The 12,489-nt window shown below is 43.9% G+C and overlaps 1 protein-coding gene across 5 annotated transcripts in view; it reads right to left on the bottom strand.

The window, feature by feature from the left end:
- Positions 1-12,489, bottom strand: part of LARGE1 (LARGE xylosyl- and glucuronyltransferase 1) — a 489,641-nt gene that overhangs the window by 247,946 nt on the left and 229,206 nt on the right. For all 5 annotated transcript variants that reach the window (XM_039877849.1, XM_039877848.1, XM_039877847.1 and 2 more), the window contains one exon: positions 753-876. In XM_039877849.1, coding sequence (XP_039733783.1) covers positions 753-876 — 124 coding nt within the window. The remainder of the gene's footprint in view (positions 1-752; positions 877-12,489) is intronic.

Here is a 12,489-nt window from a genome sequence, read left to right as displayed (position 1 = left end):
GCGCACTGGACGGGGTTTCTCAGAGATAAGTAACAGTGAGTGTGCAGGAATGACGAGAGAGTCGAGAGCCATAACGTGCAGGACCTCTCGATCGGACTGTGACTCTCGACATTGATACGAGCAAAGTGGCACGACAGAAAGATTTTAAGCAAGGGAGTGACAGGACCAATTGGATCTCTTTTGGTTAAAATCCTCTGGCCCAACAAAATCATTATTTATTCAGCAGAGCCTTTTAAAACACATTCACATAGATTATCTCATCTGAGCCTCTTAAGTACCTCATGAGTTTGGCATTATGATCACCTTTCTACTGGTGAGAACACAGACCCAGCAAAGGTTTAAGTTATTTACTGTGTCTTATGACCAGTAAATGGCAATACATGAATTCTTTCTAAGTCCATTGGACTCATGGGGTATTTACCTCACGGGGGTAACAAAAGTCTCTAGATCACAGTATCACAGATCTCTTTCGGGCAAGTACCAGGCCAATGGCCTCCAGACGCTGCATAAAGCCTTGGTAGCCAGAACTGCACAGACTGTCGTAAATTCCATGCGAAAGAACTGGTCACTTGAACGCTTTCGATAACAAAGTCAGATTCGGATGGCGGACCGCCTCGATTATACTCTGGGCATTGCCAGCTGGGAGCTGATTTGTCTGCCCTGTCTGAGGTCTACTAAACCGCGAACGAGAAAAGCTTCCAGCCTGAGGGACCCAGGCGGGCACCGGCCCCTTCCCACCGCCCGCACAGTACCTTGAGCTCATCCGCGTTGTAGAAGTCGACGCGCACGGCAGGCACCATCCAGGTCTGGAAGAGAGTTGCCAGGATCTGCTCTGCGATGGAGTCGGCGATCAGGTGGAAGTGCAGAGGGTTCCGCCTGCGGGAAGTGAGAGGAAGCAGCGTCAGGAGGGAGAACGAAGGCTTCGGAGTTCCGGCCGCAATAACACACTGTTACCGATGAGTGACGTGTGGGCAGCTTCCAACAGCCGTGATGAAAGTAGATCGGACCTGTTACCAAAGCGGTGCTCACTGGGGAGGCTGGTGGCGCCAAAAAGGAGCGACGACACCTCACCTCACCTCGGCATCGCACAGAGGAGACAAACAAGGACCAGAGAGGGCAAGATCGCCGGTGACACTCACGTCAAGCCAACCACCATAGCTGTTAGTACAACATCTACGTTTTCAAAACTCTTGAGTAGAGCACGTCTAACGATTTGACCAACCCTTTATTTCTACCACCTAGAAACATCGGCGGTCGTGCAGAAGCACATCGATAGAAGCTCGAGTCTTTGGACTGGCTGTCTGGAGCTCGCGGGACACTCCGCCCACAGCACTAAGTCCTTTTTTCTGCTTGTTCCCTCAAAAACCAGCCATCCAAGATGGAGTCCCTCTGGGGCTCCCGCCACTGAGTATCAGTTGACCCTCACTTTTAATATTTCTACGGCTTTTATTCATTCCACCTCAGTCAACTAGCTCTTACTGAGGCAGCGCCCAGTGGACAAACCAGCATCACACGGGGGCAAAGCTTCTAGATTCAAATGGAAATGGGTTCAAATCCCTGAGCTGTCATTTATTAGTGGAGACCTTGAGTGTATCACATATACCACTGCACTGCTGCCACTTCGTTCTGTAACATGTTGGAAAAAAAAAAAACAAAACCCTCATCAGGCTACTGTGTTGATTAAATACAATAAGTGTCATATATAATGCATATCAATAACAGACAAAGTTAGGCTATTAATAAAGAGCAGATATGCCTTCTTGAGAGGCTACCAGGCACAAAGCGATAGTTCACTTCAGAAGAACTACTGTCATAAATACTACTGTGCTAGTGAAAATAAGACATAAATTATAATACTACAAATGCACGCCTTTTGGACATCTAAAGATGAGAACGACCTGGTGCCTCTGACTTCAAGGAGCTTATCTTATTTAGAGAGGCAGGAGGTCCGCAATTAAATACTATAAACATGAGACAGAACGTGATAATGTGATGACGACTACAAAGAACACAAAGTTCTATGGGAGTCAAGAAAAAGAAGGGCTAATTCTGCTTGGGTCAGAGGGAAGTGGTGCCCTAAAGGATAAATGACATTACAGGAAGTGAAGCGATCGAGGACACGGTGAGGAGGACCACAGGAAACTATGCCGGAGCGCAGGCCGCGCTGGAGTGTGTGGGGAGAGGAAGTGGTCAGCAGGGACTCTACGGTTAGAGCAGAGAAGGAGAGAGAGGAGAGTCCACAGGAAGCAGTGCAGTGAATGCCCAGTTAAACAGTCTGGACTTCATCATCTTTGTGGGATGTGGGAGCAACACAACCTGCCTCTGAGCTCGCAGCCTCCTGTGCGGTCTCTCCGTGTTCTTTGTCCCAGACAGACAGACTGCCGCGCGTTTTCCCGCGCCCCCATGCTCTCTCTCTACCTGGGCCTTTGCATGTTCGGTTTGCTCTGTAAACACTCTCTTGCATTTGCTCATTCGATAAATACGTACTGAGTACATACAATCTGCTAGGAGCTGGATAATGGGAACGTGGTGACTAAAGACATATCATCCCTGCTCTCGCGGAGGTCACAGTCTTACCTCAGCTCCCTCCTCGCTCACCCTTCACTTTCCCCGTTCAGCGTTTGATGACCTCTTTCCCAGTCTTTGGTTCTGAGGTCTGCCATCGTTTGCTCCTAGAATCCTTCCCTGACTACCCATGACTAGGTCAGGGCCCTTCCTAAGGCAGCAATCACCTGTTTGTCTACATCCCCACTTGACTGTGAGCCCAGGGAGGTCAAGGATCATGCTGGTTATGTTCAAGTGGACGGCCCTATGATCTAGCCCGGTGTCTGGAATGTAGCAGGAGTTTAACAAATGAACTGAATGGAGGGAATGGGTGATGATTAGCAGACAGATAAGAGGAATATAGGTGGACAAATCATGTAAGAGATTAAGACTAGGCGGATGTGAAATTAGGAGCTGCTTAAAACAGTCCAAGGAATAGCAACAAGGAACTTGATCTGGAGGGATTTCAGGAGATGAGATCATAGATATAAGGGGAAAATGGACAGGAAGAAGCTGAAGGTGACATTGAGAGTCCTGGGCTGGTGGTGGTGTCTCCAGAACAGGGGATTCGAGAAAAAAGACAGGTGGGAGGAAGATGATTTGAGGATTGGGTGTGTACCAAGTTTAAAGCAACGGTGGCAAAGCCAGGTGGAGCTGGGTGAATGAGCCTAGACCTGAAGAAATTTATTAGGCCAACTTGCCATACACATAACAGGTGCACAAGGGTAATAAACGGAAAAAAAATGAATCGAAGAAGCAATTAGCACTGCAGCATTTCTCCACGGGACCATTGCCTGAACACTGCAAATTCCTCCACTAAACCATCTCTACCCAGGGCGCGAGAGCATGCCTTTCCTGGAGCTTCCCTGGAAGCCTTAGAAGAAGCTGCCAATCAGACTGAGTGACGATTGGTGGCCTGCGGGGGTGACGGTGTGTTTGTTGATTGGCCAGCGACTTATCTGAAGGCTTAGTCAGAGGCAGCTAGTCCAAGTCACTGGGAAGACAGGTGGTCCATTCAGCCCTCTCCCTCCCTTCTCCCACACGAGCCACGACAGAGTCTTATGAATCAAGGATGAATAAAGGTAAGCCTGTGTAATTGCCAACTTGCATTTTTATCATAACTAGACAGGTAGCATGATTTTAGACATGGAGTAATAATCCCAAACAGATCAAGCTACTTATATCTGCTTCCTGCAATCGTAAGATTTCAATGTGTGTTAACTACTAGTATGGTCTAAATGTTTGTGACTCCCCACACCATTTGGAGTTGACTGCTAACCCCTAAGGTGATGGCATCATGAGGTGGGGTTTGGGGAGGTAATCAGGTCATGAGCTCAGAGTCCTCCTGAAATGTATTCGTGCCCTTGTCAAAGAGGCTCCAGAGATCCGTCACTCCTCCACCATGTGAGGGCACAGACAGAAGTCGGCAGTCTACCAGGAAGCAGCCCCCAACCCCCATCCCAAGAACCAGACCATGCTGGTGCCATGATCTTTGGCTTCCCAGACTCCAGAACTGTGAGAAATAAATTTCCGTGGCTTACAAGTCACCCAGTCTGTGGTATTTTCGTTACAGCAGCCCCAATGGATTATGACAATGGATTAAGACTATTAGCATCATTAATTTATGAAACTGTTCTTCTACCTACCCTTCTGCATCACATTTCAAATAAAGTATTTGAGTTAGTTCCTCCATCTATAGATCAAAAAAAAAAAAAATGAGTTGAATGATTAAACATCCAACGAAGAGCTATCCAGGCAGCAAACACATATAAGGCACAACAGGGCTTTAGGCAAGGAATGGGCTCAGAGTCCACTCTCAGGCCACTATGATTCTGGCAGAGATGGAGAAAGACAATGCAACTACACAAGCGTTAGAACACGGGTGTGCCATAACGCTGGGCTGCTGCACACAACTGCAAAGTTTAGGAATGGCACACGTCCCACGGAGCCATGGGAATACACTGATATAGACAATAGGGAAGGGTACCCCTAGAGTTGGACTACCGTACAGAATGTCTCTGTAAGGAGCACAAGAGCTACAGGGGTGTGAGGTTGGATTCTAGGAAGTTTCCTTGGACTATGTAACAATTAAACTGGACCTCTGGATGGGAAAAGAGGGAGGATGGAGAAAGGCATTCTGTAGGATACAATAGCATAAGGGAAAAAAGAAAAAAAAAAAGAAAGAAAACCAGAGACAGGAAAGTACACAGCATGTCTGTGAAGGGACAGTCTCATCTGAATGGGTCATACGAAGACACTTAGTGGACACCTACTGCATGCACGGAATAGGGAGGAGAAAAAGGAAAAGAGAGACAGTCTTGATGGCTCGGCCAGAGTGTGTGGCTTCCTAAGAACTGTGAATTTCATTCTCTAAGAGAAAGAGCCAGACAAGGTTTGGGAGACCAAACCTTGTAATTAGGGAGGTTAATCTGGTAACAGAGCAGAAGACACACCAGTGTGGAGGAAGAGGACTCTGCAAGCATTCCTATGAGGCTCTCCCCTCCCATGATCTTCTATTTAAAGTATCTCTCCAGATGGGAGAGTAAATCCAGAAAGACACTTAGCTCATCCTTAGGGCAAAACTAGGTGTTTGCACTGCCAGAGGCGTCAGTGTGCCTCATTAGCTCCCCTTATTAGAAGATTATGTAAATGCTTCGTCAGGGGACACATGGGGACTCCAGGCCAGGTGACCACCGAGGCCTTGGAAGTTTGCTGACACTGACTCAGCAACCAACTGCAGGCTGACCCACAGAGGCTGGGGTCTCGTTCTCGTGGGCTGGGATGCCTGGAGGGGCTCTGCTAAGGCTCTGCCTTAGGTACCATCACGAGAACGTGGGTCTGTCTCCTGCACCTTGCAGTGACCATGGGGAAAGCACCGAAAACAATGCCCAGACCACTTTCCTTGGCGTCTCCATGGAAACCAGAACGTTTCCCTTGAGTTTTAATGTGTAAGTCCAACTGCCAATCAAATGGTCCTACCTTCAGATCCCACAGGCCCCTTAGAGACAAGACATCCCTAAATAGAAGCCCCCTAACACACCAGGTTACTAATTATTTGTGGAGTGTTTGTTTAGTATCTGTCTCTCCTTAAGAATGTGAGCTCCGTGGGCACAGAGACTTGGGTCTGTCACTCACTGGTGTGCCCTGGCTGCCAGAACAATGCCTGACATATTACGTAGAAGCTCATTTTGTCTTCTTTTGTTTCCTCACATATATCCATACTCATGAATTCCTTGCCTGGGTCGGAGGTGTACCATTCACCCCATCTCACAAGCCCAAAACAAGAGCATCCCTGACCATGTCCCACACACCCGGTCACTTCCAAGTCCGTAGCGGCAGCTTAGCCTAGTGGTCAGAAGCCAGGTCTCTGAAGCCAAACCGTCTGGTTTCTTCTTATCTTGGTTCTATCACGAACGAACGATGTGATCTTGAGCAAGCTTCTTAATCTCTATCTCAGTTTCCGAATCTATAAAACGGGATTCATAAAAATAGCTCCTAACTCGTAGTGATTGTTGGATTGAATTAAAGTATATGAAGCACTCAGAATGGTGACTTGCAGGCAGTAAGGACTTAATAAATGTTAGTTATCACCCTATTTGATCTTCAGTGATATCTCATGAATATATTCACCTTTTCTTTCCCTGTCTCTGAGCCTGATCCCCTCGAGTCTCCCATCCTATAAGTCCTGTGCTCTCTATAAAATAATCCTACAATCCTCTGCTCGGCTCACAATGTATAAAGTCCAGCGCCCCACATGGAACTAACAAGACCCTAGATGATTTCACCCTGTCTACCTCTCCAGGCTCATATCTTCCCACTCCCTCCTTGAACCCTGCACTCCAACCATTCTCCTCCCCAGGCCGGCAAATGACCAGCTACTGCTCTTCCTTAAGAAATAAAGTCAAGTGCCACGTCCTCAGGGAGGCCCTCCATGGCCACTCCATCCCCAGTGCCCCTCTTCCTCTCCCATCACTCCACTTGGCTTCTTCCTAAGAGTCATTAGTATTAGAAATCTCCATACTCACCTGCAGGTCTATCTCCTGCTCTCCACTAAAATGTCTGGGGTAGTTTCTCTGGTTTCACAGATCATCTATTCTCTTGTTTCCTCTACAACCCCAGTGCTTAGAAAGTGCCCACATCACTTCTAGAGAGCAGCCAAGTTCTCCTGTGGGTTTGTGTTCATGCTCTGGTCTCTTCCTGGACAACCTACACATTGCTGCCTTGCTAACTGCTTCTAGCACGCTGTTCTCTATTTACACCCTAGGGCTCTGAAGAAGTCAATCCACTGGGTCAGGTGCCTCCTTAGCATCTCTCACCGAATTCGAGCCTCAAAACTTAGATTTCTGCAATGATCTAATGACTATTCACGTCTCTGTTCCCTGCTAGGTAGTCTTGACACCAGGAGCTGCATTTTGCTAACAAACTCTTATCCCTGGATTTTAATAGTTCCTTGTAGATATAAACATCCAATAATTGTTCATTGAAAGAAAAAATAAGTGGACAAATGAATAATTACCAAGAGATCCAAATGCCCTCACAGTCTGACACAAATATCTAGAAGTTAGGTGTAGGGGCACTTAGAAGAAAATGTAGGAGTAGAACTTTTAACATTGGATTAAGCGATGGTTTCCTAGATATGGCATCTAAAGCACAAACAACAACAATACAAATAAACTGATCTTCAACATAATTAAAAGCTTTTACACCTCAAAGAACACCATCAAGTAACTGAGAAAGATAATCCTAGAATGGGAGAAAATATCTGCAAAGTATGTATCTAATAAGGGACTTGTGACCATTATAAACTCAAACAATACAAAGCCAAGTAAGTAGATCAGAAATTAAGCAACAATTTGAATAGTCATTTCTCCAAGAAGATATACAAATGGCCAGTAAGCATGACAAAAGCTGCTCAACATCAGCGGTCACTAGGAAATGCCAATCAAAACCATGAGACATGACTTCACACCCACGAAAATGACTAAAGTAAGAAAAGACAGGAACAAGTGTTGGTGAGGATGTAGAGATACTGGAATCCTCGTGTTGCGTGTGAAATTGTAAAATAACTGTAGATAGTTTGGAAAATAGTTTGGCAGTTCCCCCCCCAAAATTAAGCATACAGTTACTATTGTTGAATTATTCATCACTTCCACTCCTAGTTGTATACAAAAAATGTGTGAAGACATGTCCACACAAAACCTTATGCACAAACCGGTAGAGTGGTATTATTCAAGACTCAAACAACCCAAACGGCCGCCAACTGATCAATGGATAAACAAAATGCAGCACACCCACGGAATGCAATATGATTGGGCAACGAAAAGAAGTACCAATACATGCATCAAAGAAGAAATTCAAGGGGGAGGGGGAGGGGAGAGGTAGATGAGGGAAAAGGGTCAAATATGTGGTGACAGAAAGAAATCTAACTATGGGTGGTGAACATACCATGTAATATACATATGCCTTACTGTTGAACTATACACCTGAAACTTACTGGATCTCGTTAACCAATGTTACCATAATAAATAAACAAACAAATAAATAAATAAAATTTAAAAAAGAAATCAAGTAGAGATACATACATCGAGTATGCATGAACCCTGAGAATATTACACTAGGTGAAAGCCAGCTATAAAAAAACTCTCTGTTATATAATTCCATTTCTAGGACATGTCCAGAATAAGCGGATCCATAGAGACGGAAGGTAGATAAGTGGCTGCCAGGGTTTGGAGGAAGGGGCAAACGGGGAGTGACTGCTGACAGGTATGGGGCCTTCTTTCTGGGGTGATGAAATAGCCTAATATTAGATAGTAGTGATGGATCCACAATTCTGTGAATATTCTAAACGCCAAACAACCGTACACTTTTAAAGAGGGAATTTTATGGTATGTGAATGGCATCCCAAAACTTACTCGTTTGCCTGTGACAGGGCGTGACCATACGAACTCTGAGTTTGGAGGAGGGGATGTGGCATGGTCTGCTCAGCTGGTTCTGGGCTTCCTGCTTAGGGATCTGTGTCGCTCAGTAGATGGTTTGCCCATGTGACGAAGGCCTGCAATTGTCCAGCTCGGCCTCTGACCAGAAAGTAAATCCAATCCATTGGGACGAAAAAGGAGAGCCCACTTGTGCCCACATTTGAACCCCAAAATCCAGGACTAATAGCAACAAAGGTGATATTTCATTCGGCCCGTATGATGTCTGAGTCTTATTTTGTATTTGGTTCCTAACTCAAAAAGGTAAGAAATAGTTTTAATGATAAGGCCCTGCAAATTCCAAAATCAGCCAAAGGCTATGAGTCTCCATCCTGCTCTCTTTTGTTCAGAGAGATTTTTAGCAGAAGTGTGATGAATGTTAAGAACATTATTTACACCAAAGTGGGTTTCACTGTCTAAAGATAATAAGAACTCATTCACGAGAATCAAAAAAGGGATTTTCTCAATGTAGGATTCGATGTTACTTCTATATCTGTACAACATCTAAAATAGTCTTTTGTACCCGTCACCAGTTACACATGCATTTTAAGAGCAGTGCTATAAGACAGGGGTCCCTAACACTCTGGGCTATGGACCAGTACTGGTCCGTGGCCAGTGAGGAACCGGCCGCACAGCAGAAATGAAGGGCGGGCAGGTGAGCGAAGATCTGTATCTGCAGCCGCTCCCCAGCGCTAGCATCACTGCCTCAGCTCCACCTCAGATCATCAAGCATTAGCTTCTCATAGGAACACTGGTCCCTGGTGCCAAAAAGGTTGGGGATAGCAGCAAGACCAAGAGAAAAGATTTCTGCCTATACTGGCCAGCTTTGAACACAGAGACACTGCCCCAGGCATCAGGCCTGTTCTACAGATAGACAAGACCAGGCTTTTACAACAGAAAAGGAAGCAAGCGCATGCCTCATCTTCGGCAGAGCCTGCAGACTTAGCTTGTAATGAGCAAGGCTCCTGCTGCCTCTGCTTTAACTGCTCCCCTGTTCCAGGTTGGGATGCAATAAATATGGTAATACAAAGAGGCAAAGATGATTAAACCTCAGCTTGCTCCCTTCTTTTCCTTTCTTATTTTGTCGGGAATGTGCCACAGCCCCTCCAAGGCAATCTGGGGTCTGTTTGTATTAAAACATACAGGGACATCCGAGTTGAAATAATCTTTAATTATTAAGTTTAGAATGGAACTGCAATTTCAGAAAGAGTCTGTGACAGCAACTTGAATGCTCAGTGAATCTGTTACACTTAGAGATTTAATAGAACTCATTACGGAAAAACACAGCAGCCAGAATGAAGGTTTTTCAGTGTGAGTTCTCGGTTTGAGGGAGGACGAGTGGCCTTGATGATGTGGGAAGATTCAAGGACAAGTCGATATCATGTCAGAAAAGTTCTCCTTGTGGGAAGAGCAGAGCAACTTTCCAGAAAAATCAAAAAGCCATCTGGTGTAGTAAAAAGTAGCACGGATTCTCGGGTTTGCAGAGTCAAGGCTAGAATCCCAGGAGTGACACTTACTCACCTGTGATCCTGAACAAGCTATTGAACTTCTCCAAGCCTCAGTTTCCCCATCCATTTGCTGGGATAATGGCATCTACTGTCCCAGGTTGGGATGAAGGTAAAATGCATGTGTAACTGGTGAAGGTATAATAGCTCACGTGATGCTTAGCATCTGACCTACAGGAATTAGCTCTCTTTGGTTTCATATATACGTCCATGACCAAATAGCATAGCTCTCTCAACTGTTCAAAGATATTAACTGCCCATATATATATATATATATTTTTTTTTTTTTTCAGTTTTAGTGAGGTATAATTGGTGAATAAAAATCATATATATTTAATATGAACATTAAGTAGTTCACGAAACCTTTCAGGTGATGTTTTTATGTATGTATACATTTTGAAAGAGTCACCATAATCAAGCTAATCAACATGTTCATCCCCTCATGTGGCTACCATTTTCTTTATTTCTTTTCTTTCTTCCATGCTATTTTCTTAAGTCTTTTACTACAACACTAATGGCCAGGCCTTTAAAACCTCCATTTATTTCATACTCAGCCCTCCAAAAACATATACCTGGGAGGGTGAAGATTATGGAGATTCACGATAATGATAACAATGTCTACATGGTCCCCCCAAATGATTAAATAAAAGTAAAAGAATAATGATACTGAACATGGTAACTTTTATTTTTCTGGTTCAGAGCTCAGACGCTGAAGCTGGACTGATTGGGTTCAAACCCCGCCCTGCTCATCCTCTCTACGTGACCTTCACCCTTGACATAACATCTCGATCCTCAGTTCCATCATCTGTAAAATGGGGATAACAAACAGTACCCACCTCAAGAAGGCATATGAGCACGAAATGCATTTGTATCTAAAAACCACTTAGAACAGAGCCTGATGCAGAGAACTCCATTCTTGTTTCTTAAATAAAAGGCAGACTCGTTTCAAACAGATCATCTCTTTTGATATTCAAAAGAAGGTTCTATGACAGGCTGGGGACCAAGCCAAAGCTCCAGAAAGTACAGTCACTTGGCTTGGGTCACCCACTTTATAGATGGCAAGACCAAAATCATAACCTAGTTCTGTTTCTTTTTTTTAATTCAAATCCTAGATTCTTCCCTTCACAATCTGGAAACTGCTTCTATAATAAGCCTGAATAAGCAATAAGACAATTACAGGCAGATACTGGTCAGAAATATGCTGTTTTATCCTCCATGGTCTTCGGGGTACAAGTGAAGTTAACTCCCCCTCCCCACCAAAAAAGAGCCTGCTGCTTGATATGCAAAGTGAGGGAAATCACCCAGCTTCTTCCTGCCAACAGGGCTGTCCAGTGAGAGAGTAAGTAGATCTTCCTGGCAAGCAAACATTAAATTTTTACAAGCTGGCCCACCTTCCTGCCCAGGAGGTAAACACTTAAGCTACTAAATAAATATTTTCTTTCTCTGCTCATTGATAGCTCAGTTTCCTTGAAAAGCAGCTATGTTTCCCAGTTTATTTGCAACTGGGATTGAAGTCACAGGCATTCCTTCAATTTTTCTTTAAACGTCTTTCCATCTAGGTGACAAAGACACATATTGTGCTATTTTCTATTAGATAAGTCTTCGTTCGCATATATTTTGTATTTATTTTCTCATCGGCCTTTTTCTTCACCATAGAGCTTGCATAATGAGATGACCAAAAATATATGTACGAGGAAAACAAAAACAATACCACCCCGACCACAACATGCAAAAATTCCACTTTGAATGTATTTTCTGTTAGTCTTTCACTCCTGTATTTAGACCATGTATGTGTATATCTGTATGCACGTGTATGTGTTTATATAGTGGAATGATATTATGCATATGTTTTTGAATTCTGTTGTCACCCACTTTTAAAAATAAACCAAGAACATGGTTTACTATAAGAGGATGTTCATCAATTTAATCTTATTGTTTTGAAGTGTTATTCGAATTTTGACGATATTAAGTAATATTTCGTAAAAGCCTTTCTGTAGTTAGGATTATCCTTTTCAGACAGAGCCCCTAACATAATCACATTGGGTCACAGTCTCAGGCATAACATTATGGCATTTCTTTCCAAAAGGTCAATAGCAATTTTCAGAGTGCCCATATCACTCTTGAACTGTCTTTCAAGATATAGTGTGCCTACTGTCACTCAGCACACCGCAAAAGTAAAATTGGTTTCATGTAACGAAGCAAGCCTTAAATAAAAATTTGCTGAAAATCTTGTCTGGAAAATAAATCTAATTCCTGTAATTCCTAGCGAAAGCCAAAAGAAGCATCCTGTACCACTATTAATATATTATTATTAACATTAGGAAGGTACTTCATTTATTGAAGTATTTTATAACCACGTGTTTGTTAATCTCCCTAACTGCTTTGGAAGCAATGAAGCTATTTATAGCTGGACTTTCTGAGCTGAAAATCTTTCAAAAGTCCTATTGTCTTGCTATCTCAACTCATTA

Source organism: Pteropus medius, unplaced genomic scaffold (assembly GCF_902729225.1).
Source record: "Pteropus medius unplaced genomic scaffold, Ma_sr-lr_union100, whole genome shotgun sequence".
In the NCBI taxonomy this organism is placed as follows: domain Eukaryota; kingdom Metazoa; phylum Chordata; class Mammalia; order Chiroptera; family Pteropodidae; genus Pteropus; species Pteropus medius.
This window is presented reverse-complemented; position numbering and strand designations above follow the sequence as displayed.